Source organism: Lissotriton helveticus, chromosome 6 (assembly GCF_964261635.1).
Source record: "Lissotriton helveticus chromosome 6, aLisHel1.1, whole genome shotgun sequence".
Classification (NCBI taxonomy): Eukaryota; Metazoa; Chordata; class Amphibia; order Caudata; family Salamandridae; genus Lissotriton; species Lissotriton helveticus.
Genome location: NC_136067.1, coordinates 1,892,912,587 through 1,892,940,061, shown reverse-complemented (window position 1 = coordinate 1,892,940,061; position 27,475 = coordinate 1,892,912,587). Strand labels below are relative to the sequence as shown.

Genomic DNA, 27,475 nt, shown 5'->3' with positions numbered 1-27,475 from the left:
AGAAAAGTTCCACAATCTGGTTCTGCTTAGTATTTTACGCTATGAAGAGAAGTTCTCGCTGTGACAGGTTGATGGCGAGTTTAGGGGGTTTTGATGACTGGGTGTGGGCGTCTGAGCAAGGGCTGTGGGAAGGGTATGAGGTTTGGTGGACAGGAATGTTAATATGGAAAAAGTAAATGCTAATGTGAAAAATGATGCATTCATGCAGGAGAAACAAATCACGTCTTTATTTACGAATTTGTCCGTTATGAACACCACATCAACCCAGACTTGAAAATACATAGTTAGGCAAGCACTGAGGCCTAGACAAAGGTTATTGATTGATTGGTCACATGTGGGATGGCGCATAGCCGGCAGACAAACGCACAAACAGGAAACCTTGGATTAGTCCTACAGATAGGCGCAGAAACACTACAATGGTCAAGGGAGATTGGCCCCAATAGAGCACACAATGGCCGGAGGGGGTAGACACGCTCTGAAAACACCATAAAGTCAGAAGCCACATGAGTTAGGAACATATAACCAATCAGGACACAGCACAAGCAGTGATCATGCGCTGGACCTCTGGACACGTTACCCACTGGCCACATTGTGTCCACGTAAGGTCAAGGCCCAACTGTATTTTCCATTAGACAATTCATTTGTGACTCCAAACGCAGCAACTTACATTCCTCCCAATACAAGCATCACCAGAAAGTATCATATTGCGATATGTTGATGTTTTACCCGGTTTGGTTTGTTTGCAGGTATCACACATCACAGAGCATTTAAAAATGATTATTTTTGCTAGCAGCACCTAGTGTGTCACCTTGTTGTTTGCAAGCAGTTACCCTCCTTCCCTCCACGTTTCCACACACTAGGGAGAGGAATCCAATAAAAACTCACCCAATGGAGCAAACGCTCATCCTATGCTCATCTCTCCTGAAAACCTCACCACTTAATGCTTTCTGGACGGACAACACTCTCAGAGGATGGAGAGGGAGGGCACGACTGTCCATACTTGGGGCAGCCCCCTAAGAGATGACATTACCTTCTAAATCAACATTATTTTAAGTCACGTCCTAGTCACTGTCTCAACAAACCTCAATCTTAAGCCCACAGAAACCCTGTTCTTCTCCCTTATGTCAACAGTGACTCACTCATCCAGACCTAGCTTCAGGATCAGAAACTCAACAGCTATTAGTCACCATTCCACCTTCCACTAGAATACTTGGCTTTACATTTATCCAAACTCTGTCAAGTTCTGCACCATGAAAAAGTATTCACCCCCCCCCAAATGTCTCTTTTGAAAACTGTGCTTCTTGGGTTAGCTGCACTCTTGACACATTGCCCCACACTGACCATTTGCTACTGATTCTATTCCCACTCTGCTTTGTCTTCCAAACACGCTGCATCATATTCAAGGACTCCACCATAAAAACACGTCAACACCTTCAGAAACAAGTTGACCATCTCCTGAGTCTCCACTTGAAATAGAGTCCTGTCCAGGCCCAGCTATATGAAAGAAAGGACTCCTCAGTAGACTTTAGTGTACCCTGATTTTGGGAAGGGACTCCCCTCTCCATCAGTCCCGTGCACTCCCTGGTCACCCTCAAGAAACAACTAAAACCTTTTCTCTTCCTGGCCACTTGATCTCCCCTGTGGGCCGATCACACAGAATTGAGCACCAGCCGCCAAATGCTGTATTTTGAAAAATCCCCGTCATACACCAGATAATATATATTTGTCAAAAGAGGATCCTTGAAGCCAGAAAGGCATTTGGATATCTTCCACTCATGACTTCCTTCCCTCTCTCCTTAAAATTCCCACTACTCTGTAGATGTTATTTCCGAATCCCATCCCATGAACATGCAACCCTGCTGTGCTATGTGTACGTACAAGTGTCTAATCCGAAGTGCAGTGCTATGTTTCAGCTTACAAGGGATACCCTAAATAAAAAATAAACTAGTAAACAAAACAAACCACAGGTTTTTGACATGCTAAAAGACTAATGCTCAAGTACTTCCACTTTAATGCACCTGCCCTTTCAGGGGAAGGCGTGGCTCACCCAAGGTGCGCTTTCTTGCAAGCGTTTGTTTTGATTCACTCTTCAAGTGAAGGCAATTACACAGAACCTACTTATTTAACAACTTGTTTTTGTAGTAACTCACTAACAACCACACATCTTCAACACACTGGATGATCTGCATGGACAAGAAGAAGAATCCAGAGACAAGGAAAGAAAGATTTTGAATGGTTTCCTGAATGTAAGTTGAGATGACTTTGTGAATCTAGTAGAGGAAAATAAAGAATTGTGGGAATAATACAAATATTGAGAAAAGAAAGATAGTCATGCTCGGGAAGAGAGAACAAAAGGTGGAGACATTGAAGGAGCACAGATGGCTGGAGTGTGTTTTATGGCTAGAATGGCAACAGGAGGATCATCCCATAAGGAGAGGCAATTTGCAACAACATAAGGTATAGAAGCGGCATGGAAGTATGCACCGCCAACCCCCCTCCAATCCTGAAAGAAGAGACCAGATGTCCATCATATAAGACCCAGCCACCAAGCAAGAAACAGGCCAGGTCCATGTTCAGGTACCTGTGAATCGCCCAGGTTTAGAGGCATCCAAGTCTTGTTTTTCACCTTAAATTATTAAATATATGCTTCTTCGTCTTCCAGCCGGGAGGCATCTATGTAAGGGTTACTTGACAGAATCGTCCTTCTTTTCCCACAGTGAGGTGTCAGAAGTACTTTCCTAACCACTGCCTTAGATCCTCAGATCCTCAGACAGGTTTTCAATGAAGGCCTTCGGATGCCAGCAATCTCGGATGAGAGGCAGATAAAGCGACCACCTCTGCCTGATCATTTAGGGCATGGTTTTCAGCCCTAGACTTTAAAAATCAACCAACCAATCAATCATTTGTAAAGCGCACTACATACCCGCGAGGGTCTCAAGGCGCTGGGGAGGGGGGGCGCTACTGATCGAACAGCCAGGTCTTGAGTATCCTCCTGAAGGTCAGCAGGTCTTGGGTCTGTCGTAGGCTCAGTGGGAGGGTGTTCCATGTCTTGGCGGCGAGGTGGGAGAAGGATCTCCCACCGGTGGTTGTTCTTCGGATGCGTGGGAGGGTGGTGAGTGAGAGGTCGGCGGAGCATAGCAGGCGGTTCGGGATGTAGAAGGAAAGCCATCTGTTGAGGTAGGCTGGGCCTGTCTTGTGGAGTGCCTGGTGTGTGTGGGTGAGGAGCTTGAAGGATATCCTCTTGTTGACTTGGAGCCAGTGCAGGTTTCTCAGGTGGGGGGTGATGTGGCCGTGGCGTGGTACTTCGAGGATCAGTCGTGCCGAGGCGTTTTGGATGCGTTGTAGTCATTTGATAAGCTTGGTCGGGGCTTCCGCGTAGAGGGCGTTTCTGTAGTAGAGTCTGCTGCTGACGAGGGCCCGGATGACTGTCTTTCTTGTATCTGTCGGGATCCATCTGTAGATCTTGCGGAGCATGCAGAGGGTGTTGAAGCAGGAGGAGGAGACGGTGTTGACTTGCTTGGCCATTGAGAGAGTTGAGTCGAGGATGATTCCCAGGTTGCGTGCGTGGTCGGTCGGTGTCGGGGCTGCCCCCAGTGCCATCAGCCACCAGGAGTCATCCCAGGCTGAAGGGTTGGAGCCGAGGATGAGGACCTTCATCTTGTCCGAGTTCAGCTTCAGACGGCTGGTCTTCATCCAGTCGGCGACGGCCTTCATTCCTTTGTGGAGGTTGGCTTTGGAGGTGATGGGGTCTTTGGTGAGGGAGAGGATCAGCTGAGTGTCGTCGACGTATGAGATTATGTTGAGGTCGCGCTGTCGGGCGACGTGTGCGAGCGGGGCCATGTAAATGTTGAACAGCGTCGGGCTGAGGGAGGATCCCTGGGGTACGCCGCAGATGATCTTGGAGGCTCTGGAACGGAATGGGGGGAGGCAGACGCTCTGGGTTCTGCCGGAGAGGAAGGAGGTGGTCCAATCCTGAGCCTTGTTTCAGATCCCTGCGGCGTGGAGGCATGCGCGTAGTGTGTGGTGGCAGACGGTGGCGAAGGTGGCAGAGAGGTCTAGGGTGTTGAGTGCTGCGGTCTCGCCGTTGTCCAGCAGGGTCCTGATGTCGTCAGTGGTGGCGATGAGGGCAGTCTCGGTGCTGTGGTTGCTGCGGAACCCTGACTGGGAAGGGTCCAGGATTCTGTTTTCTTCGAGGTATCGGGTTAGCTGTCTGTTGATGGTTTTCTCCATGACCTTGGCCGGGAAGGGGAGCAGAGAGATGGGCTGGAAGTTCTTTGGGTCTCTTGGGTCTGCCTTAGGTTTTTGAGTAGGGCGTTGATCTCAGCTTGTTTCCGTCTCTCTGGGAAGGTCGCGGTCTCGAGGGAGAGATTGATGACGTTGCGCAGGTGGGGTGCGATGGAGCTGCTTGCTCTGTTGAAGACGTGGTGCGGGAATAGGTCTGACGGAGAGCCGGAGTGGATTGAGCGCATGGTCTTGATGGGGTCATCGATGCTCACGCTGGCCCAGGCTAGCAGGGGGTCATGGTCGCTGGTGTACAGAGGGTCTGTTGTGTTGCTGTCTGTTGGGGCTTTCTGGGTGTAGAAGCCTGCTATCTTGCGGTGGAAGAAGGTGGCGAGGGAGTCTCACAGGGCTTGCGACGGCGGGATGTCGTTGGAGCTGGGGTTGGAGAGTTCCTTCACGATGTTGAAGAGCTCCTTGCTATTGTGTGCGTTGTTGTCGATGCGGTCTTTGAAGGAGGTCCTCTTGGCCGCCCTGATGAGATGGTGGTGGTGGTTGCGGTTGAGGATGGCATCCTTGTGTGCTGCATGGCTGATCGGAGTTTGTTCACTGTGCCATTTCTTCTCTAGTTTCTGTCAGGCTTGCTTGGAGGCTAGGAGTTCTGGGGTGAACCAGCTGGCCCTCTTGCTGGTGTTTCTGTGGGAGGGGTTTCTTCAGCAGGGCGAGGGTGTTGGCGCAGTCCTCGATCCAGCGTCTGAGGCTGTGGGCAGCGTCCAGCGTCGTCGGTGTTGGAGGGTTCCGGGGGTGGGCTGAGAGCGAGGTTTGCGTGTAGTTGGTCTTCGGTGATTTTGCTCCAGCAGCGGCGGGGGATCTGTTGGGTGCGGTGGTGTGTGGTGGGTTTCTGGAAGGCGAAGTGGATGCAGCGGTGGTCAGTCCAGAGGAGTTTTGATGGAGACGTATGGGCTAGAGGAGAAGAAGGGGTCGAGCGTGTGGCTGGTGGAGTGGGTGGGCATTGTGACAAGTTGCTTCAGTCAGAGGTTATCGATCAGGGTTGTGGAGTTGTTGTCGTTGTTGTTCTCAAGGTTAAAGTTCAGGCCTCTGAGGAGGAAGTAGTTGTTGGAGGTCAGGGTGTGCATGCTGATCAAGTCGGCGATGGAGTCGCTAAACTGGGGGTGGGGTCGGTAGACTAGGGTGCCTCCGAGGGTGGAATTAGGGTCTGTGTGGATCTGGAAACGCATGTGTTCGGCAGTGCTGAGCATGTAGTCGGTGCTAGTCGAGACCGTGAAGCTGTTCTTGTGGACGATGATGATTCCTCCTCCGACTCAGTTGGTGCGGGCTCTGCGGGTGATCTTGTAGCCGTCTGGGATGAGTCGTTAAACCAGGTCTCTGTCAGGAACGCGACGTCCGGGGAAGTTGTGTCGAGCAGGTCCCAGAGCTCGACGGCATGCTTGCGTGCTCCCAATGAATTTTGGGAGTTTTAGTCTTGTTTTGCTTCCATTTAACTAAATCAGACTAACACACCTGACATCGATGATTTGTAGGTGAAATGTTCAGGACTCTCTAGAGTGTCCACAGTGACCAGTAGCGAGATGGTCACCGTGGAGGCAGACGATTCTCTGGGCTTGCACCAAACCTTAGGACGTAAGAGGACTTTGATACACCTCTCTTCAGAGAAGAGTCTGAACCCATGGCTCTTTACCTCTTACTAGAACTCAGTTACCATCTGCAGATCACACCACTGGACTCTAGGCATCAAGGAACTTGCAGGGGGAGGTGGGCCATACACTAAGGAAAATGGACATTGCTACCATAGATTTTTTTAGGTCGAGTCTGGGCAGCGCATGCGCTGCTGCGAAGCATGCAGTTTTGTAGTATGGACTTGAAACCCCGCCCACTCTCCGCCCATATTCTTAATTGGCTTATGGCATTGTTCTTCAAAAATGCTGGCTTCCCATTCCTTGTTAGTCCCTCCTGAGTACCACCCGGTCTTCTGTTGCTACCACTCATGAGGACTTCCCGTTTTACTAGTGTCCTAACTCAGAAGCTTTCATTAGCAGCCCGAGAACTATTTACTTTATTATTGTACACCGCACTCACGGGACGCCAGCATCGGCAATGGGGGCTGCCTCCCAACACACTTTGCACTTGTATTTCTCCGAGAAGCAACTTCAGCAATAGTGGCTGCTTGCATTTCTCCAAGAGAACCGCCCACGCTGAGGCTCGAACCTCGTTCCCCAGCACCAAAGTCAGCACCCCTGGATGTTTAGCCACCTCATCGGTTAGCCCCTTGCATGCGTTTGTCGGCCAACCGCCGTCGCGAGCACTACCTCGGTAGTGCTGCGCATGTCCGTTGGCTGACTCAGCCCCGCCCGCGCATTGGAACACCCGCACCGCAGCGGAATTGCCGCCGCGGTAAACAGGTTAAAGACAATATGTTTTTTTAGGCGGTTTATTGGTTTCCCTCACAGAGTCACCCTCCCATCATGCACCCACCCCTTAACCCCTTCCTCCCTTTTGCTTCCCTGAGCCTCCCCCAGGAGTGCATGGGAAGTGTGCTCTCTTCACAACACAGACGTGTACAACAAGCGCTTTCACTTTAAATTTAAAGAGCCTCAGATCCGGAGTCTCTCTCCCAGAGCCCCACCCTGCCAAGCATCACAACATCCACACACCATGCATTAGTAGAGGTACATTTTAGTTGCTTTCTACCCAGCCCGTGATTTCAGAATGCTTGCTTTGGTTCTTTTGTAACTAGGACTAGTGTTTACACTTTTTTGTTCTTTTTTTTTTTTTTTAAGGACGGCATCCTTTTTTTCCCATTGTTCACGCATGGCCACTCCTATTGAGCGGATCGTATGTCTTGATTTGAAACAAGGCATTGAGTACTTTCCACACACTAAGCTAAAAGTCCCGCCCCTGCTCTTAATGGAAAACTATAGCGTTCACGTTTTTAATTTTTTTTTTTTACCATGGCCAGCAGAGAAGAAAAGTACATGTCACACTCTACCGTTTCGTGGTGAATACCAGGTGCGTGAGAAATTCAATTTCAATAAAGTTATGTTTCCAGTACGGTTACACCTTCACAAACAAACAGCAAATGGCGAGTCACACCTGCAGGCAACAGGCGTCAGACATAGTGCACTAGATACACAACACACAGGCTTTGGACACACGATCTTTCCCAGAAGAGAGACAGCTTAGTTATCTGGCTTCACAATAGAGAGCCTTCAAGTCCAACGACAACGCTCTTACAGACATGATTTAGACAGCACAGCTATCTCTCAGGTTAGCCAGGTTTTACCTACACCACTCCAGCTCACACGAGGCACCGTGTTCCATTTGTGGGCTGTTACTCGAACATCAATTGCATCCTCACTCCTGTAGCCTCGTTTGCCTCAATAACATTCATTTGAATATAAAAGGTTAAATACCCTGATTAGTAGAGGAAAAAGCTCAGCTGTGATATTGTGTCCTGGGTTACATGGAACCATATAGACACCTTGTTGGTACAGTTGTTAGGTTTTAGAGAGGTGAGTTATAGCTCATGTTTCACATAGGCGCATAGGGCAGGCTACAGCGTCCCACATAGGACACATAACCTGGCTTTAGACAGCAGCGCTGTCTCACAAGTTACACAAATTGTACACGGGTTTGCTTTAGACAAAGCTATGCCTCAGGTGAAACTGAACATACAAGCTTTGGCAAGAGATAGCATAGCTAACAGGGACCAGGTACACTTACTGGGCCAGGTCTCAGCCGCACTACTCTCAGTTGACACCAAACTTAAAAGCTCAGACTTCAGACAGCAGAATTAGCTTAAAGGCTTAGGTATCAGATGTTATCTCTTTTGTTAAGGACGTCTGACAGCATAAGGCCTGAATCTCAGGCTAGAGCTATTCAAACGTGAAATTGGAAAATTCTAAGCACTTTGCACGATTGATTAAACCTAATATAAATAGGTTAAGTAATTTGCTCAGGATCACACCGACTGTCTGCAAGAAGCTGGGAACTCCGCATTTGAAACCCTGCCGCTCAGTTGCCTGTTCACTCTTTCCTCCACCTTGGCCATCCAAAAATGTATAGTGCATACAGAGAGTTAACTTTGGTTACTTGGATTACTTAGTTTTAAGTCATGCAGAAAAACTGGATTTTGCATAGCACATTAAAGCTAAGCTTTCATGCAATCTCATCTTTCATCCTGAATCTCATTTTTTGTTCTCCCTTCCTTTATCTCTCCTCTTTCACTCTAAACGTTATTGTCTTTCTTGCAAATTCCAACGCTGTGCTATAATAGAGAAACTGAGGTAATACGTCATACGATCATGTACTTTTGGACTAACATTACAAAAATCAATAATACTGCACTAATTTCACATGTAAACCCACAATGCAAGCCATGCTTTCAGCAGCGGTGTGCTGAGAATTCCATGCAGTATTACAGGATCCAGAAATTCCGCTGTGCTGTAACACTACATCACTATTATATTTATTTAACCTTTTTAGCCAAAAATGGATGACTGGGCAACTTCTAATAGGGGCCAAAGTATGCCACATTCCCCTAAAAGAGGCCCATTCCTTAACCCTCTGACAGCCCAGTTCCACAAACCTATTGTGCCTCCTATGGGTATCTCTGGCCCATTTGGAAGTTATCTCGGACCACGAAAAGCATTGTGGTGTCATACTAATGGCCGATTGTACACTAAATGCATGGTGAATAACAGTGACAACAGCTCAGTTATTTTTGCATGGTGCTTAAGGATGCATTTATTATCAAATCATATAGAAGTCTTTTTAGGTCAAGCCTGGGCAGTGCATGCGTGGCTTTGCGAGGCATGCTGTATTCTAGTATGGACTTGAAGCTCCGCCCATCTTTTCAATTGGCTGCTGTTACTGTCCTTTCTAAATGGTTGCTTTTGATTTATGAATAGGCTTAGTATCACCACCCTAGTACCGCCTAGTCTACATTTGTAACCTCCTATGAGGACTGGACCTTTTACTTGTGTTGTTGCTCGGTATATTTTATTCAGTCTGTGAGCACTATTTTCTTGAATGATTTCTCCTATACCACCTACGACATGCTTTCCTGTAACTCAGCACAGCACCCACTTTTATATTTTTTTAGTAATTGAGGACGTGTCGTATTTAGAAAACCAGCCTGTTCAGTAATGGTTGCTTCGTCATAATGACAAAACCAGCTTGCACCTTTTAATCGATATTTACATTTTTGGGCAGCGCGGTCCACTTTAACTATAGTGGCTGCGCTCCTTTCTTTACTTACGTTGTCAGCGCAGTCCACTTTAACCATAGTGATCACGCTCCTGTCTTTATTTACTTTGCCAGCCGGTCCACTTTAACTATAGTGGCTGAGCTCTTTACTTTATTTACTTTGCCACAGCAGTCTGCTTTAACTATAGTGTCGGCCATCTTTTCTTTTTATTGGAGCAGCATGCTCGGAGTGGGAAGGTGCGCATTTTGCATACAAAGGCCTGTTGATGCCATTGGCTAGTACTCTGTACTCCTGGATCTCCCGTGCCATACCCAAAACCATCTCACCCCTTCCACTTGCCTGCCTCCACCACCTTTCCGAGGTCGAGAGTTTAAGCTATTTTCATTGTAAATGCCAAAGCCTTTTATTTATGTGTTAGTTTTCTAAACAGATGAATTAAAGGCATGGTCATTTACAATGCCAATAGCTTAAACGCTCGCAAATGCAAGACCTATTGCATTTCAAATGGGAAACATCCTTTACAACGCAACTTTTACCACGCAGTGCTATTACAATGCAGGTTTTACAACGAAAACCATTACAACGCATTGCGCTGGGGGGCGCTCTAGGATAGGGAATAGATTTAAATTTACTATCCAACACCTTCCCTAGTGTCCACGGGGACTGGAGTTGGAATAGTAAATTAAACTATTCACTATCCAGCACCCCAAAGCGCTATGCGTTGTAATGGTATGCGTTGTAAAAACCGCGTTGTAAAAGCATGCGTGGTAAAAGCATGCGTTGTAATGTCATACATCCATTTCAAATGCTTATTTTATCAGGGTATTTGGATAAAGTTCCACACAGAAACCTCATAGGCATGGCAAGCCACTTCTGTATAGGTCCGAGTTGGGAACGTTTGTTATGTTGTACCTATTAAAATGAGACAATATGTCTTCACAACTGGGGTGACGCTGGGGAAGTGTGGGGACCGGTGATGCTCAGCAAAGATCTGCATCACATGCTATGCTTTACAGTGCATTTGTTGGGGAGGTTGCAGAAAGACTCCTCTCAGATGCAGCATGTTTGCAAAAATGCAATAAAGGAATTTAGGAAAACTCAAAAAAGGGTCCAACATTTAGCAACTGAGAATCACTGCAGATTAGATTAAAGCGATGCGTCAGGTTAAAAAAAAAAAGCGAATTTGCCAAGGACAGAAGCTGCAGAATACAGCTCTACAGCAGTCAGTGACTGGCAGCCAACATGGGCCTTGCATGTCATCCATATCTTTGCATCCGAGTAATCCAGCCAATTAGTGACAAGTACACCGGGACACGTCTCCTTGTAACCACCATCACTGCATGGCCAGTATGAGAGGTCTGTTCCTTCGCCTAACATGCTGCAAACCCGCTGGGGCGTGGTCAGACGGAAAACCATTCCCTGCTTTAAGTACAAATGTCAGACCCCCACTGACCAATGAGGCCTGTATTGCTGCCTTGGTGGTCCATGCTTGCTCTTGCATCCTCCACCCAGTCTGTCCCAGGGACCACACTAGACAGGCCCAACACCAGACCTGCTCATCTCAACATGGGAGACAACTTGATGCAAGTAAGGTGCACCTCAAAGAAAGTGTTTCTGCACGTGCTAGGGCCTGCTAACACGTGTGACACACAGTTGCCTAAAAAGTATAAACTCTGAATATATAATAAGTGCATATTAAAGATTTCCCTATAGGCAGCAGCAATCTCTGAATGTTTACTCCGCTTCCAAAGGAGTTTACGAATCTCAAAAGCGTTTGGTGAAATTTAGCTTCAAAACATTTTTACCAGAAGATATAACCATTACTTGATTCAACCAGACCGACAGATACCCAAACATGTCCGGCACTGAAATGAACAGTATTATCCAAAGGTTAATAGAACTGCCTGGGAAACTACCCAAATGTGACATGCAGGCCTGCCCAGGAAGCACCATCACACTGATAACGACAGGGGGTTTGGTTTCCTGGAAAACAGAGAGGCATGCTGGTTCTCTAAAGCCAACACCCAAAGACCCCCACCCCTCTTCTTAGCGAGTGATAACCTTTACTTCAAAGTAGACAAGCATTGGCAAAGGCAATAGGTCTCGTCTATGCAACAACTATTGGCTTTGGCAATATGTTTAGGCATGTTGTGCACCACCGTGGTTGCGGTTCAGCATGGCTAAATATTAGAGGGGTAAAGGAGAGTGGAGTGGCATAGAGTGTCATGGAGTTAGGGTATAGTGGCGTGTCGGGGAGAGAGTAGAATGTCAGAGTGGAAGGATGTAGAGTAGAGTGCAGTGGAAAGAATGACAGAGTGGAGTGACAGTGTGTTGTGGAGTAGAACAGAGTGGAGTGGCATAGAGGGTGTTGAGTAGAGTGGCGTGAAGTAGATGGTTATAGAGTGGAGTGGCGTGGAGTAGTGTAGGAGAGCGGGAGTTGAAGATTGGAGTAACGTTTTGTAGAGTGGAGTTTTGTAGTGTGGAGTGGCATAGAGAGTCATAGTGAAGTGGCATAGAGTGGAGTAATGGAGTAATGGAGTGAGGCAGAGTGGTGTAGTGTGTCATAGATAAAAAAAGAAGAGAAAAAAAGAAACAGACTGTGGTGTCCCTGAAGCTGGCCCCGTGATCCGCATGCAAGTTAGAGCAGAATAGCGCTCCATAAGAAAAGAGGCCACCATTCTCCTGGGTGGGTGAGCTGCAAATACAAAACGCAGCCGCCACTGTTTCCATCAGTGTCAATAAACAAAATAGTGCTCACCAACTTATAATGCAGACTGTGTAAAAAGCCAAGGAAAAGGTCCAGGTTTTATGGGAGGTAACAAATGCAGACAAGAAGGTACCAAGTCGGGACTAACAAGCCTATTTACGAATCTGAAGCCAGCATGTACGAAGACAAATGACACAAGCCAATGGCAAATGTGGGCGGAGAGTGGGCGGGGCTTCCAGTGCATACTCCAATACAGCATACCTCACAGAGCGAGCAGCGCACGCGCGCTGCCACTAGGTTTGACCTAAAAAAGCATTAGAAAAGTGCGAGCGAGACCCGCCGACTTTGCTAATGTTTGTTTCCAGTTGCTGTTTATTGCTGCTCTTACAACTTTTTAGGGAGGTAAATAATGAATAGTTAATTTTCCTAAACTTGGGATAACCCTAGTTTTTTTGTTCTTCTAACTTGCTTATTGAATTGCTGTTTCCTGTACCCCCGCCACACCTCTATCAACTTAACCCTTGAGTGCGACCCACGCCACTAAATTGTGAGACAAGAACATTTTAACAAGTTCTTTGGTGTTCCTGTGCTAAGTACCCTTGGCACAATTGTTAAAACATGACCAAATCACTTTCTCCATTCAGCATGTCGCAATGATTTCTTGCACATATTGTGCTATCCTAGCTGGAGCGAAACAAAGCACGACACCCCAGTTAGGACGGCATTGGACAAAGGAACTATGTTGAGTATATAGGAGTGGGGAAGATTCAGCGCAGGATAAGTTGTTAATTTGAGATAATGGACAATATGAAGGTTTAATTCCTGTTCATTTGACATCATTGACAATAGTATGAGAGTATGATTTTTGTTGATTTGTGGATTATGGGCAACAGTGGAAGGGTGGGATTCTCGTGGTTTTGAGATCTCGCGCTACAGAGGAAGGGTGTGATTATTGTTGTCCTTTGATTGTGTGCTATAGTGGAAGGGTGTGATTTTGGTTGTTTGAAGATGGTGGGCATAAGTGGATGGGTGTGGTTCTATTTGACTTAACACCACAGGTATTAGTGGAAGGGAGCAATTCTTGTTGATTTATGATGCTGGGCAATGGTGGAAGGGTTTGGCTCTTGGTGATACAAGATAATAGATAATGGTAATATTAGAGGGGTGTGGCTCTTGGCGATATACGATCATAGGTAATGGTAATAGTAGACGGGCGTGGTTCTTCTTGATTTGCGATCATGTGCAACCATTCTTGTTGTAGGCCAGGGGCTTTAGGAACAGCAACCAAACATATCAGTGGTTGTTCAGGTGCTCTTTAAGAGATGTGAATAAAGTCTGGTTCTGACCAGCAGCAGTGAGGGTGCCCATATGGAGGGATGTTACTCAACATCTGAGATGTATGTGTTGTGTATACTGTCCAAAATCCAGACATTAGACTGTTCATGGTTTTTAGGCAGTGGCGGCTGCAACTTAATGGGGGTGGAGGGCCGGGGGTAAACAAAAGAAAATAAATAATACATTGAAAAAAAAATAAAACACCTGCAGGCCGTCTGCCGCCTCTCGGTCCTCTTCGCCGGCTTCCAGGGGCAGGAACAGGAAGCACCCAGGCTTTTAGACTTCTGTAGCCAATCACGACACTGCTGAGCGCCGTGGTTCGGCACTCAGAGAGGAACTGGGGTCCTGGGCATGGTCTTCACCCAGGCTGTATTGCAGCATGAATGAAGAACATTTCAAAGTGCTCAGGACTGTTTTGGATGGCCCGAGAGGGCTGGCCAAACAGTCCTGTGCACTTAAGTGAGTGCCTACCACTCCTCCTCTGTTCCTGTTAGAGCACGCCCCGCCCCTAACTAGAAGAGACCCGGAAAAATAAAATAAAGTTTGTTATTAGCATTTTATTTTTCCTTTTTTTAACTGCTCACAGAGCATGTCTTCATCCCTTCCATGAAGCATGGCATGTTTACCACCTCCCTGACCGGCTACTTGTATTCTGCCATGAGTGCTCACTTTCTCAGAAGTTTATTTTTCTTTTTCATCTGCTACTTCAGAAGAGTGGATGTGGTTTCTGCTGTCTCCTTTGAATGCTAGTTCAGGAAGCAGTAAAAGTGCTGTCTTTTTTTTATTTTTTAAAAAGACTTTCTTCCTCCTAACTTTATGCTTGACTGATCCTACGTATCTTTGCCACTAATTGATGCCTGCGAGGAACAATCTCGGTCTACAAGCTTGTTTATTTTGGTTGGTGCTATTTACTAATAACGTAACAAACAATCCTCTTCCCCAATTTTTTGGCCTTGCCATAGTAACTGGACATAAGGGAAGTGGGGGATGGTAAAACACCCCCAAAATAATGATGCTAGAGTTCAGAATTGAATGAACAATAAATAGGCCTTTACATTTTGTTTATATGTTGTCACATTTGCTGTGCTTTCAAGGACAAAGGTCAAATACTAGGCTCTGTCTTCCAGGAAGCTTGATGTTTACTTTTCTTTCTATGATTGCAAAGTGAGGGGATATATGTGGCAATCTTGCTAGGTATGTAAAAAGGTTTTAGAGATGTTTATTTTTTCTAACGCACAAGAAAATGTACTGTACAAATATTTCTGAATATATCAGAATTAGTGGAGCAGAAATGAAGCACTTTTTTTTTATTCTGAAGAGATGGAAACATATTTTAATCAGATCAAAACAAATCAATACACTAGGTGATGCCCATTTCCACACATCGTTTGTATGTCTGTGCAAATGTAATGGTCATCTGGATAGAAAAATGTGCGCTACCACACCACGCATAACTTCCCTCTATGACACCCAACTCCACTGTACGCCACTCCACGTTACTCTGTGCCTCTCTACTCTCCAACACTTTACTCCACTTAATGACACTAATCCACTTTATGCCACTCAATGAAACACTACTCCATGCCACTCAATGCCCCTCCACTCTACACTATGCCACTTCACTCTACGCCACTTCACTCAAATACACCACTCCACTTTACCGTACTTTATGCCACTTAACGCCACTTCACAACTCTCCACTCTGTCACACTAATCATTTCTACGCCATTCCACTCCACAGCATTACTGTACTCTATGACACATTAGGCAACTCCACTCTATGACACTCTACACCACGCCACTCTACACCACGCCACTCTACACCACGCCACTCTACACCACGCCACTTGACTATGACACTGTAAAACACCCTCCTCTACGGCACTCCACACCACTATACTCCACTGTAAGACACACTATTCTTCTCCACAACACTACTCCATTCCAGTCTACAAAACTATTATACTCCACTCTATGCCACTCCACTCCACTAACTTTTAGCTGCTGAGCAACAGCCCCGCTGGTGTACAACATGGCAAAAACACATTGGCAAACCAATAGCGCTTGCATAGGTGAGACCTATTGGCGGCTTTGCCAAAGCTTGTTTTATTTGGGTTGCCATTATTACACAGACCTTGAGCAAGAAAACAAGTTTAGCAGATCACTCAAGTTACCCCATGTTAGGAGTAGGGGTTCAAACACGTGCTTTCGCTGCCTATTGTGGTGCCTTTAGGTTTGCTTCTCACATTATAGATTCAGGTAGGGTCGTATGGACTACTCACACCCGACACAGGCCACTTTGAGAGTTGTGATTTTGAAGGGTTGGACATGGGCACCATAAGATAAGCAAGCTTGTCAGATGTGATGTGTGCCAAGAGAAGAAGAAACGTGTGGACCTAGAAACTGTAGATTCCAGTTGTTAAGCAATTTAGCCAGACTTCTGTCACCCTAATGTTCCATTTAAGACTCATCCTAACTGAGAAATAAGTTATGTTAAAGCTCATACATTAATGGCTCATGATTGATCTAAGAAACATTTTTCTCTCTCTACCCTTGTCTCTAACAATTACTATCCTGTGAACTTTGTGTAAAGCTTAGCAGTGGCCCGAGTTTGATGTTTAACTGCACATCCATTATAATGCCATTTAGCTAATGCACTCTGTCTATATATAATGCATGGAGTTTTGGCAGTAGGAATGGCAGACTACCTTCCTCTCTGCGTGCTCTTCGTTAATCTGTCACGCTGTAGGACTGTGGCTCTCAACCTGTGGTCCAGGTACTCCTGGAGGGCTGCTAAGCTTTATGAATATGTACCTGACTGCTTAGAAAATTAAAATAACGTGTATGTAGATAATGAAGCAAAATGTAATTTAAAAAAAAAAGTTCTGTAGATGTGAAGGAATTTAAATATAGAGGCTGCAAAGTAAGTTACTATCCTGAAATTGATTTGTGGGAGCAATGCAAAGGCATCAAACATAACATAGTATGGCCATGGCCACAATTGAGTTTAGAAAAGCTCCAACCTTCTCATTAAAATTATACATTTTGATTTTTACATATCTATTTGTTAATTTAATAAGATATTTCATAGCCCGGTTGAAGGCGTGAGCAGAAACGCGTAGGCTTTCCATGTGGGGTGTTGTGATGACAGATTAAACTATAGTAAACATTCATTAGCACTTGCACTTTGTGCTATGGCATCATTTTATGAGCAGTGGGGGAGTGTGCAGCTGGATTGTCGACTTGGATGGTTGTGGAAATATTTCATGATTTGTGTATACATTTGATTAATAAATCAATGGGGTAACACCCACAAAATCAAAGGACCTGGGTATTAATGATATAAACAAAACAATGGCCCTAGACTATTAATTAACTTGACTTAATCCATTTGGTAATTTATAGATTAGAAATGCGATTCAATCTGCATTTGAGGAGTCAAGCTGCATGGGAGAGAATGGTTATTGAATAGGCAATGCACACCATACCCACATTTCAAAATTTGTATTTATCATAAACGGAATAACACAGTTATTTACATTATCAAAAAACAATAATTCAAATACACGGCGCAAGGACTAAAAGAGCTATAGTGAAAGGTGAAAAGGGGTGCTCGAGTGATGAGAAGAAATGTAGAAAAGATTAAGGCATACGATTCAATTATTTACAAAAAACAAACAAGTGGTTTTGATTCCGCTAGTAAACTAGGCCTGTCCAAATTGTTCTTGGGGGAAAGAAAATGAAGGGTACAGGCACAAAAACTAAAAGTGTCGCCGTTTCGACCCTGATGCTCTAGGGAGTTTCGCTTCCTCGGCTGCGGGTCTTCATCAGGACAAAGGGGGGGGGGAAGGAGGAGAAGTCTGGCCGTGATCACACCTGTTGTCTGGATCAGCCACCAACACAGCTGGGTAGGTGCGACTCCCTCCTGGCTGGTTAGGATTCACCTAGTTCTGGTTCAGACGGTCTCATATTGGAATTAACTCATAGTATTAAAAATTGAGACCGATATCAAATGAAGCAGAGGTTTCCTACCGGCGCCTCCTGGGCAATCCGGTGATACGGGGAGTTATTAAGCCACCGTTTGTGTAAGTGATTGCAAACTTATATTATAGAAATGGAATTGCCACTGGTTCGTTCCCGTGGGGACACAGGTAATGGAGTTGCCTGCGTGGTTATCTGCGTAGTTGTCTCGGGTCAGGATGTCGGGCATTAATCACCGGCAGTATTCCCAAACGTCGACACTTTTAGTTTTTGTGCCTGTACCCTTCATTTTCTTTCCCCCAAGAACAATTTGGACAGGCCTAGTTTACTAGCGGAATCAAAACCGCTTGTTTGTTTTTTGTAAATAATTGAATCGTATGCCTTAATCTTTTCTACATTTCTTCTCATCACTCGAGCACCCCTTTTCACCTTTCACTATAGCTCTTTTAGTCCTTGCGCCGTGTATTTGAATTATTGTTTTTTGATAATGTAAATAACTGTGTTATTCCGTTTATGATAAATACAAATTTTGAAATGTGGGTATGGTGTGCATTGCCTATTCAATAACCATTCTCTCCCATGCAGCTTGACTCCTCAAATGCAGATTGAATCGCATTTCTAATCTATAAATTACCAAATGGATTAAGTCAAGTTAATTAATAGTCTAGGGCCATTGTTTTGTTTATATACATTTGATTAATGCTTGTTTCTGTAGTTTTTTGTCCATTGTTTTGCAGTTCAAATCATCAAAAATCCTAAGCTGGGGTCCCCGCCTTCTAATAAAGACTTAGTGGGGGTTCCCGGTTTCCAATAATGATTCAGTGGGGGCCAACGGTTCCAGTAATGATGTAAAGTGGGGGTCCACAGATGACAACAGGTTAAGAACCTCTGGTGTAGACTGTACAGGAGATTCACATACCACCAGTAGCCAAACTGACAGCAAACTAAGTGCTTTGTGGAGCCATTCACCAACAGCAGTATCTACCACCACCCATGTGTGGATTCAATATAGACGATTCATTCTATAGATTGTGCTGAATGAGAGATACTCATCCATTTATCTATCTAAACCCCAACTACCCAAAAAAATCTAACCCTAGTGCACGGGTGTTCCAATTTGTGCTCCATCTATTCATCCACTAACTGACTCCATCCATCCAGCCACCCACCAGACTCCATCCATCCACCAACTCACTCCTTCCATTTACCCACCCACCAGCCAACTACATCCATCAACCTACCCATTGGCCGACTCCATCCATCCACACACCGGCTGACCCCACGCATCCACTAACCAACTTCATCCATCCACCACAGACCAACTCCATCCACCCAACTAACTGAATACATTCAGCCACACACCCACAAGTGCCATCGATCCATCCATTCACATCCACTCATCCGAAAAATGCACACACCTGCTGCATACTTCATCCATCTGCATACCAGCGGACTCCATCCATCCAGCCAATTGGTGGTAGGCTCAATCTATGCATCCACCCACACCCACTGCCCTGCTCCATTAATCCACCTATTGATTCCATGCACCAACTGACTCATTCATCCGCTCACTTACTACTCCACCGGCCGGCAAGCTCCATCCATTCACCCATCCACTAACCACATCCAGACATCTACCCACTCATCCATCCTACACACAACTTCATCCACCCAACACTTAACTCAATCCAACCATCCACTGACTCCGTCCAACCATAAAACTCATTCCAGCCACCAACTCACTCCATCCACCCAACCAACACTCAACTCCCATCTGCCCACCTACTGACTCACGCAACCAGTGACTCCTTCCACCCAACCACCCCTGAACTCCATCCACCCACCGACACATGCATCCTCTGACTCCTTCCACCCAACCACCCCTGAACTCCATCCACCCACCGACACATGCATCCACTTACTCCATCCACCCACCAACTCATGCGTCCTCTGACTCCGTCCACTCAACCACTACTCAACTCCATCTGCCCACCCACTGATTCATGCATCCACTGACTATCCACCCAACCAAGACTGAACTCCATCCACCCACCAACACATGCATCCACTTACTCCATCCACCAACTCATGCATCCTTTGACTCCATTGCCCAACTAGCACTCCACTCCATCTACCAACCCACTGACTCATGCAGCCACCAACTCCATCTACCCAACCCTCAACTCTGTCCACCCATGACTCATTCATTCACTGACTCCACCTACCGACTCCATCCACTACTCAACTCCATACACCCACCGACTCACTCATCCACTGAATCCATCCACTAACCCCACACATCGATTTACTCATTCACTCCATTATCTTGCAACAGAAATCCACTTTTGGGGAGCGGTTAAGTTGCGCTGGCACAGGATGCACCCCTTTAACTCTGAATTATTTTGAACAAATGCTTTGTTAAAGCCTAAAACGCTGAAACACTAAGATGCACGTTTAATTGCTGGTGTTGCTGGCAGATGTGTGTTGCAAGCTCGGTTTTCACCTTTAAGAGTCTTTGCAACGGCATCCCCGACTCTCAATCCTCAGACCCCGTTTGATCCCACCCTAACGCGTTGTCACTCTGTCTCCCCTGCACTCGGTCACTCACTTCTGGAAGCGCAGCCCCTCCCTTCCCCACAGGCAGGGCTGGGCTGGCCTATAGGGCAATCTGGCAGTGCCAGAAGCCGGGCTAGCTCACCCAGAGGTACACTGGAGGCCACTGGAGGCCACCACAGGCCCCGCGGGTCGCCCCCCCCCCCAGGTTTCTTGTTTGGGAGGGGGGGGGAGCCCCCTCCTCATCCTCTAAGCCCTGCCATTGCATGCTGTAGAGAGCCATCCGGGCTCTCACCTACAATGTATCCTTGCACGCACGCACGCACACGCAACCTTGGGGCGGGCTCGCCCCTCGGTATAAATAAACAAGCGGAAGACCGCTCGGGGTCTTTCCGGCTAAGTGTATATTGGTGTCTGTGTGATTACTCCTTGCATGTGCATACACGTGGTAGGCCCCGCCTCACCATTCTACATTGGCGACGAGGCCGGTGTTTACCTGCATCCACGCGTGCCTGGTGCCCCGGGTCGCCTGCCCGACGCCTGCCTCGCGCTGCGGTGCATGCCGCTGTGCTGTTCCGGATCCCCGTGCGCCTGAGACCCGCCCACGCGTCTCCCGTGAGGGAGCGCCTTCAGCTGGCGGGACTCGGGACCGGCGGGAGCCGACGTGCAGCCGGGTGAAGGTCCTGCGGGTGAGTGATCGTCTGCCCCGCTTGCGCAGCCCCTGCCTGCCGCACTCCGCCTGCCACCGCGGAGGAGGCGCGCCTGCCGGCTGCAGGCCCGCGAGCACCACGTGACGGCCCGCCCTCGCTCTTCAGAGTTGCTGCGCATGAGGCGCCCTTGCTGAGGCGCGCACAAGGCACGACGCCAGGCCCCCTCCTGCTGTGCTCCTGCCCTAGAGACCGTCTAGGGTGGGCAAAGGACCATTCTCACGAACCACACAAACAAAAAAAAAAAGGAACAGTATATAATGAAAAATTAACAAGCATTGGCACCTACAATAAAGCACAGAGGAGAGAAATAAAGCAAGCATTGGCACATGCAAGAAGGCAGCTCAATTGACATTGGCTCACACAAGGCCGTGCGTCATAGACCCTGCCATCACGGCTGGTCCCTGAGCTCCTAACCCTCGCCACTGCTGCCTATTCCTGCGTCACGCCCTGAGGCGCCTCGACACGCGGCGTGGCCTGCGCCCCTGCCCTGCGCCTCACGCCGCCGCCATCCCGGAAAGCACCAGCAAGGCCAGAGTGACGCCTCGCCATGAACCAAGCCGCACCAGGAGCGGCCCAAGACGGGGCTGGCCAGCCCCCCCAGCAGGCTCTCCAGCAGCAACCAGCTGCGCCCGCCGCTCAACCACAGGCTCAAGCACAAGCCGGAGCGGGTGCCCCAGCAGGTCCTCCCGCACCCGCGCCCCATGCGCATCAGCACGCCGGCGCAGCACCCATACCGCCGTTCAGCGAATCAGCAGACCCGGCAACGGCGGCCGTCCGCTGGAGGGCATGGGTCGGACGCCTCAATCTGTACTTCAGGGGCACAAGAGAAACCGACGGTACGGTGAAAAGGTCGCTCCTCATTCTCTATGGGGGTCAGGAGATCTATGACTTATTTGAATCGCTCCCGAACACCGGAGCCGAGGATGACTATGACGCCGCGGTCGCGGCCCTCAACGCGCACTTTGACCCTCAGTTGAACAATGATTTCGAAAAATTCAAATTCAAGCGCGCATGGCAGTTGGACTCCGAGTCAGTCGACATGTACTACACTCGACTCCGACGGCTCGCGAGCACGTGTCCTTTCACCAACCCTCGCGACGAAATCAGGGACCAGATCATCGTCGGCTGCAAATCTAAGTTACTGAGAAAGCTGATCCTCCGACAGCCAGGGATCACCCTAGACGAGATCCTCGTCCTGACAAGGTCGCACGAGTTGTCGGATGCCCGGGCAGAAGAAATGGAGGTCGCATTGCGCACCCCGGTGATCGCCCCGTCTGGGGCAAGGGCCCCGGCCATCAAAGAAGAACGGGTGGAGGCGATCCAAAGAAGATTCCCGCCAGCAAGGCCGCGAGGTGGCCCGCCACGGGACAGCCAATGCGGGTACTGTGGTGTGGACCACCCTTCCACGGCCACGTGTGGTGCCAAAGGCAAGACATGCCTCAAGTGTGGGCGCATGAATCACTTCGCTGCTGTCTGCCGGGGAGGGAAGTTCAGGGCAGCAGGCCCGCGCGCCAGAACTGTGACCCAGCGGGTCCGACAACTGTCTCTCGACCAGGAGAGACCCCCTCCCGACACGGAGGCTCAAGACCGCCGGCCCAGATACGAGGACGACGAAGACGATGAGGTGTATGTCATCTCCTACGTGAGCCGGGCATCCACGAAAAGACGACCGCCTCCAATGTGTTCCGTCTCAGTGGATGGGACGAGTGTCAATGCGCTGATAGACACAGGGGCGTCCGTGAACGTCATGGACTCGGACCAGTATGAGCGCATGTCCCCAAAACCGACGCTGGCACCGTCCGCGGCACGCATCTACACCTATGGCGGGACGGAGCCCATGCCTCTTCGTGGAGTGATTCAAACCACCGTGATCAACGGAGAATATTCAACTGTGACCAGATTCCACATCACTGAGGGCAAGAAAGGCACCCTCCTGAGCTGCCACACAGCAGAGGATCTGGGACTGGTGTTTTTCGCCAACCAAGTACACCAGGCTCACGCGGACTTCATGTTAAAGGACTTCCCAGAACTGTTCAAGGGCCTTGGCAAGCTCAAGGGTAAAAAGTTTAAGCTACACATTGATGCGACGGTGAAACCTGTCGCTCTCAGACACCGGCGAGTGCCTTTCAACCTCAGGCCCCAAGTTGAGGAAGAGCTTCGCAAGCTTGAGGAGTTGGGAGTGATCGAGAAAGTGTCGGGCCCGACACCCTGGGTCTCGCCCCTGGTAGTTGCCCCCAAACGGAAGCAGCCGGGAGCCATACGTCTGTGCGTGGACATGAGTCTCCCCAACACCGCTGTCAAGCGCGAACGGCACATCACCCCCACTATGGACGATATCATAGCTGACCTCAACGGGGCGAAATGGTTTTCAAAACTAGACCTCAACTCCGGATATCACCAGCTGGAGCTAGAGCCGGCTAGCAGGTACATCACCACGTTTTCGACGCACGTGGGGCTGCGTCGCTACACTCGGCTCAGTTTTGGGGTCTCGTCGGCGGCCGAGGTCTTCCAGAACGCCATTCGCGAGGTGCTCTCCGGACTAAAGGGGGTAATCAACCTGAGTGATGACATCCTAGTATACTCAACGACCCTCGAGGAGCACCACGCCAACTTGAGGGCGACCCTGCAGAGACTCGCCGACAGCGGCCTCACCCTCCACCGCGCCAAATGTGCCTTCTATCAGGAGTCAGTGGACTTCTTTGGATATATCTTTACGAGGGAAGGCCTTAAAGTTGACCCTAAGAAGGCCGAAGCCATCAAAGCAGCCAGCACGCCTCGGAGCCAAACCGAAGTCCGCAGTTTTCTGGGCATGGCCACATACTGTGGCCGGTTCATCCCGAACCTAGCTGACTTAGCGGAGCCCCTCCGTGCCCTCACCCGTGCTGATCAGAAATGGGACTGGACTGCTGCTGCACACAAGGGGTTCCAGGCCATCAAGGCCAGTCTACTCGACAACACCACCATGGCCTACTTCCAGCCTCGGAGACGGACCGAATTGATTGTCGATGCCAGCCCAGTGGGGTTGGGAGCCGTTCTGCTGCAGGAGTACGGGCCGGAAGAGTGGAAGCCTGTCGCCTATGCCAGCAAGGCCCTGTCCGACACGGAGACCAGGTATGCCCAAATTGAAAGAGAAGCGCTGGCCATCAAATGGGCATGCCAGCATTTTCACCTCTACCTCTGTGGGCAGGACTTCACGGTGGTCACAGACCATAAACCCCTGTTGCCCCTTTTTGCGGGAACGTCCCGGCTTGCTCCCCCACGCATCGAGCGGTGGGCTGTCCAGCTGCAGGGTTACCGGTTCAAGGTGGTGTTCAGGCCAGGAGCACACAACCCCGCCGACTACTTGTCGCGTCATCCGGATGTCACCCCCCCACCGGCCCTCGCTGACGAAGGGGAAGAAGTGGAAGAGATAGTGCACATGATCACCCAAGCGGCGTGCCCCGAGAACATGTCGCTCCAGGAAATTAGCGACGCCACTGCGACGGACGAGACCCTGGTGAAAGTCAGAGAGGCACTCGAGGGAAATCGCTGGGCCCATTTTCTTGATGGCGCTTCGTGCCTCCGGCCGGAGGTGCGTCATGCCAGGCAGCAGCTGTGGCAAATACGGAGTGAACTCAGCGTCGGAGATGAGGGGGTGGTGCTGCGCGGGCACCTCATCGTCATGCCCGAAAGCCTCCAGCAACGAGCCCTGAGCCTGGCCCACGTGGGACACCAAGGTATTGCAAAAACCAAGGCCCGCTTGAGGAGTAAGGTATGGTTTCCCGCGATGGACAGCCAGGTGGAAGCCATGATACAGGCCTGCCACGCATGCACGATCACGGGCGGAGACCCTGCCCCAGCGCCCGTGCTCACGGAAGAAGCACCCCAGGCCCCGTGGGCTCAACTCAGCATTGACTTTGGCAGCTTTCCGGACGGTCGGCACATGCTGGTGCTGGTAGATTCTTTTTCCAAATTCCCAGTTGTGGAAGTCATCGCATCCACTGCATTCCCGCAAGTAAAGAAAGTCCTAAACCGAGTGTTTGCTACGATGGGGCTCCCTGAAGAAATCAAGTCCGATAACGGGCCCCCCTTTCAAGGGAGAGAGTTTCAGGCTTACTTGGAGGCTCTCCGGATCAAACATCGGAAAATCACACCCCTGTGGCCCCAAGCCAACGGGGAAGTCGAAAGGCTGATGCGGACATTAAACAGAGCGCTCCGGATTGCGGTTGATAATGGTGAAGACCCGGAGGCAGCCCTGGACGACTTCCTTGGAGCCTATCGGCAGACACCTCACTCAACGACAAAGTGTGCTCCCTCTCATGTTCTGTTCAAGCGAGCTCCAAGGGATGGCATTCCCACTGCCAGCACGTGGGCGCCGGGAGAAAGGGACGCTGAGGCCATACAGGCCCGGCGACAGGCCACCAACATCAAAGCGAGTGCACATCGGCATGCCAAAGAACCAGCCCTCCGGCAGGGGGACACAGTCGTTGTCAAGGATCGCCATCCTGGGTGGAAGTTTCGGACTCCCTTTGAGCCAGAAGTGTGGACAGTGGAGCGAGTGCAAGGGACTATGGTTACAGCTAGGAGGAATGGCCAAACCGTGACGAGGAATGCCTCGTGTTTCAAGAAGATACTGGACAATGTCAATGTGCGTCAACGGACCGAGAGAACGGAACATGGAGACCAAGAAAACATGGACTTCGATAACTGTTCTGGTCCAACACCTACTCCGCCACGAATGGCCACTCCACCAAGGCCAGTGTCACCAGGCCCCGAGGTCGGGCGGAGTCAGCCAAGGGTCGAAGATGCGAGCGAGGGTCCGAGGACAGCCCCGGCCGGGGTTGTCGAACTACCTCGGACCCAGGATCGTCGCTACAACTTGCGGCCCAATCCAAGGCCGAGTCAACGGTTGTTGGACTTTGCCTGTTCGTCTCCATGAGCAAGAGACTACGAATGTGCCTGCAGAAAGAGACTAAAATAAAGGAGGGATGTAGAGAGCCATCCGGGCTCTCACCTACAATGTATCCTTGCACGCACGCACGCACACGCAACCTTGGGGCGGGCTCGCCCCTCGGTATAAATAAACAAGCGGAAGACCGCTCGGGGTCTTTCCGGCTAAGTGTATATTGGTGTCTGTGTGATTACTCCTTGCATGTGCATACACGTGGTAGGCCCCGCCTCACCATTCTACACATGCCTCGCACAGTGCGTGCAATGTCATAGAATACGAAATAGTTCAACGCTCAAGAAAGCCACTCTGCTTTACCGAGCAGCCCCTGTAGTGTTAGGGGGCGGGGCATCCGTTCAGGGGGTCCCCAATGAAACCATTCTGCGGGGTGGGGGCTCATCGTTTTGCATGACGCCACTGGGGCCGACAGGTCAGCGCGTGGCTCTGTTTCACGGCCAGGCGGGCCGGGTTGCACTGTTCATTTCTCTATTATCACAAGCATGGCCTGCAGCAAACGCACACACATGTAGTCTCCGACAGATTGCACAACATCTACACAGCGTGTCTTTACACGCTCACAGGAGGCCCGGCTTGCATATCTGGGACTCTTGGGGGCCACTTTGATGTTGGTGCCCGAGCATACTTTTTGCCGTAGTCTCACACTGCCCACTTCACAGTCCCTCTCTTTTTCACACTTCACAGTCCCTCTCTTTTTCACACTTCACAGTCCCTCTCTTTTTCACACTTCACAGTCCCTCTCTTTTTCACACTTCACAGTCCCTCTCTTTTTCTCTACATCTCTCCCCCCCCCTCCCCCCCTGAACTCTCCACATCTAACAGTCTGAGCCCCTGACTTCGGGACACTCGCCGAGTCTCGGCTCCTCTCTTTCCAAGTAGTCCCCACCCCGCCACCGATCTCATACGTATACCAGCTCCCGGTCCTCGGCTGCCCACAGGTGGCCGCCGCCCCTCCCCGGTCCCTGAAGCGCCGTCAGAGCCCGGCGGACTCACCGTGGGCCGCTTCCACTGCACGCCCTGCACCTTGGAGGACCCCGGGCCCAGCTCCTTGAAGCCCAGCGAGGAGGCGATGGCCGGGAAGGAGATGTCCTTGAAGAGCTGTCCGGACTGCAGGCACTCGGCGCGCAGCGCCTCGAAGTCCTGCCGCAGGTACTTGATGGCCTGCTCGTTGGTGCCCAGGCCCCCGGCCAGAGCGCGCTCCTTGGCCAGCGCGGCCGCCACCCCGGTCATGGTGTGATCTGAGGCGGACAGAGGGGCTGCGAGGAGGGCGGAGGGCAGTGAGGGCTGAGGGAGGATGCAGGAGCGGCTGGGACGGCAGAGGAAGCAGGAACCCGGCCCGCAGCAGCATCAAGAGCAGACGGGTGTGGCTCCGCTTAAAGGCACAGGGCAGCGCTGGAACACGATCCACCCCTGTCCTGCCCGCCCCGCCCCCGCCGCCGGCTCTGCCCTGCCCCAGCTGGGGGCTGCCCTGAGCTTGATACGGTATCACTGGTCAGGGCAAAGGCATGAAAACAAGAGGCACCCCTAGTCGGGACTTTGTGAGATGTAAGGGGGTCTCATAAAGGGGCGTGGCCTCTGTAATTAAGGGTGTGGCTTAAAAACACGCAGGTTAAATACATCGGTGCTCAGTATAGAGTGCCGCCCGACTGGTAATTTGCTGCTTCCGTCATTTATTTTTTTCTGCAGATTTTTATAGCGTGAACTCGACCTGAAGGTATTGGAGCGCTTTACATGAGCACCAGTTACTTACACAAGGACACATTCATTTCTTTTTGGTGGGCACGGGTCCATTAAGGGGC

The 27,475-nt window shown here is 49.6% G+C and overlaps 1 protein-coding gene across 1 annotated transcript in view; it reads right to left on the bottom strand.

Annotated features, from left to right (window-relative positions):
• Positions 1-27,032, bottom strand: part of LOC144763859 (calpain-2 catalytic subunit-like) — a 238,017-nt gene extending 210,985 nt beyond the window's left edge. The window contains exon 1 of the mRNA XM_078649841.1: positions 26,670-27,032. Within this exon, the coding sequence (XP_078505967.1) occupies positions 26,670-26,906 (237 nt within the window). The 5' untranslated portion in view covers positions 26,907-27,032. The remainder of the gene's footprint in view (positions 1-26,669) is intronic.
• Positions 27,033-27,475: the final 443 nt, after the last annotated feature.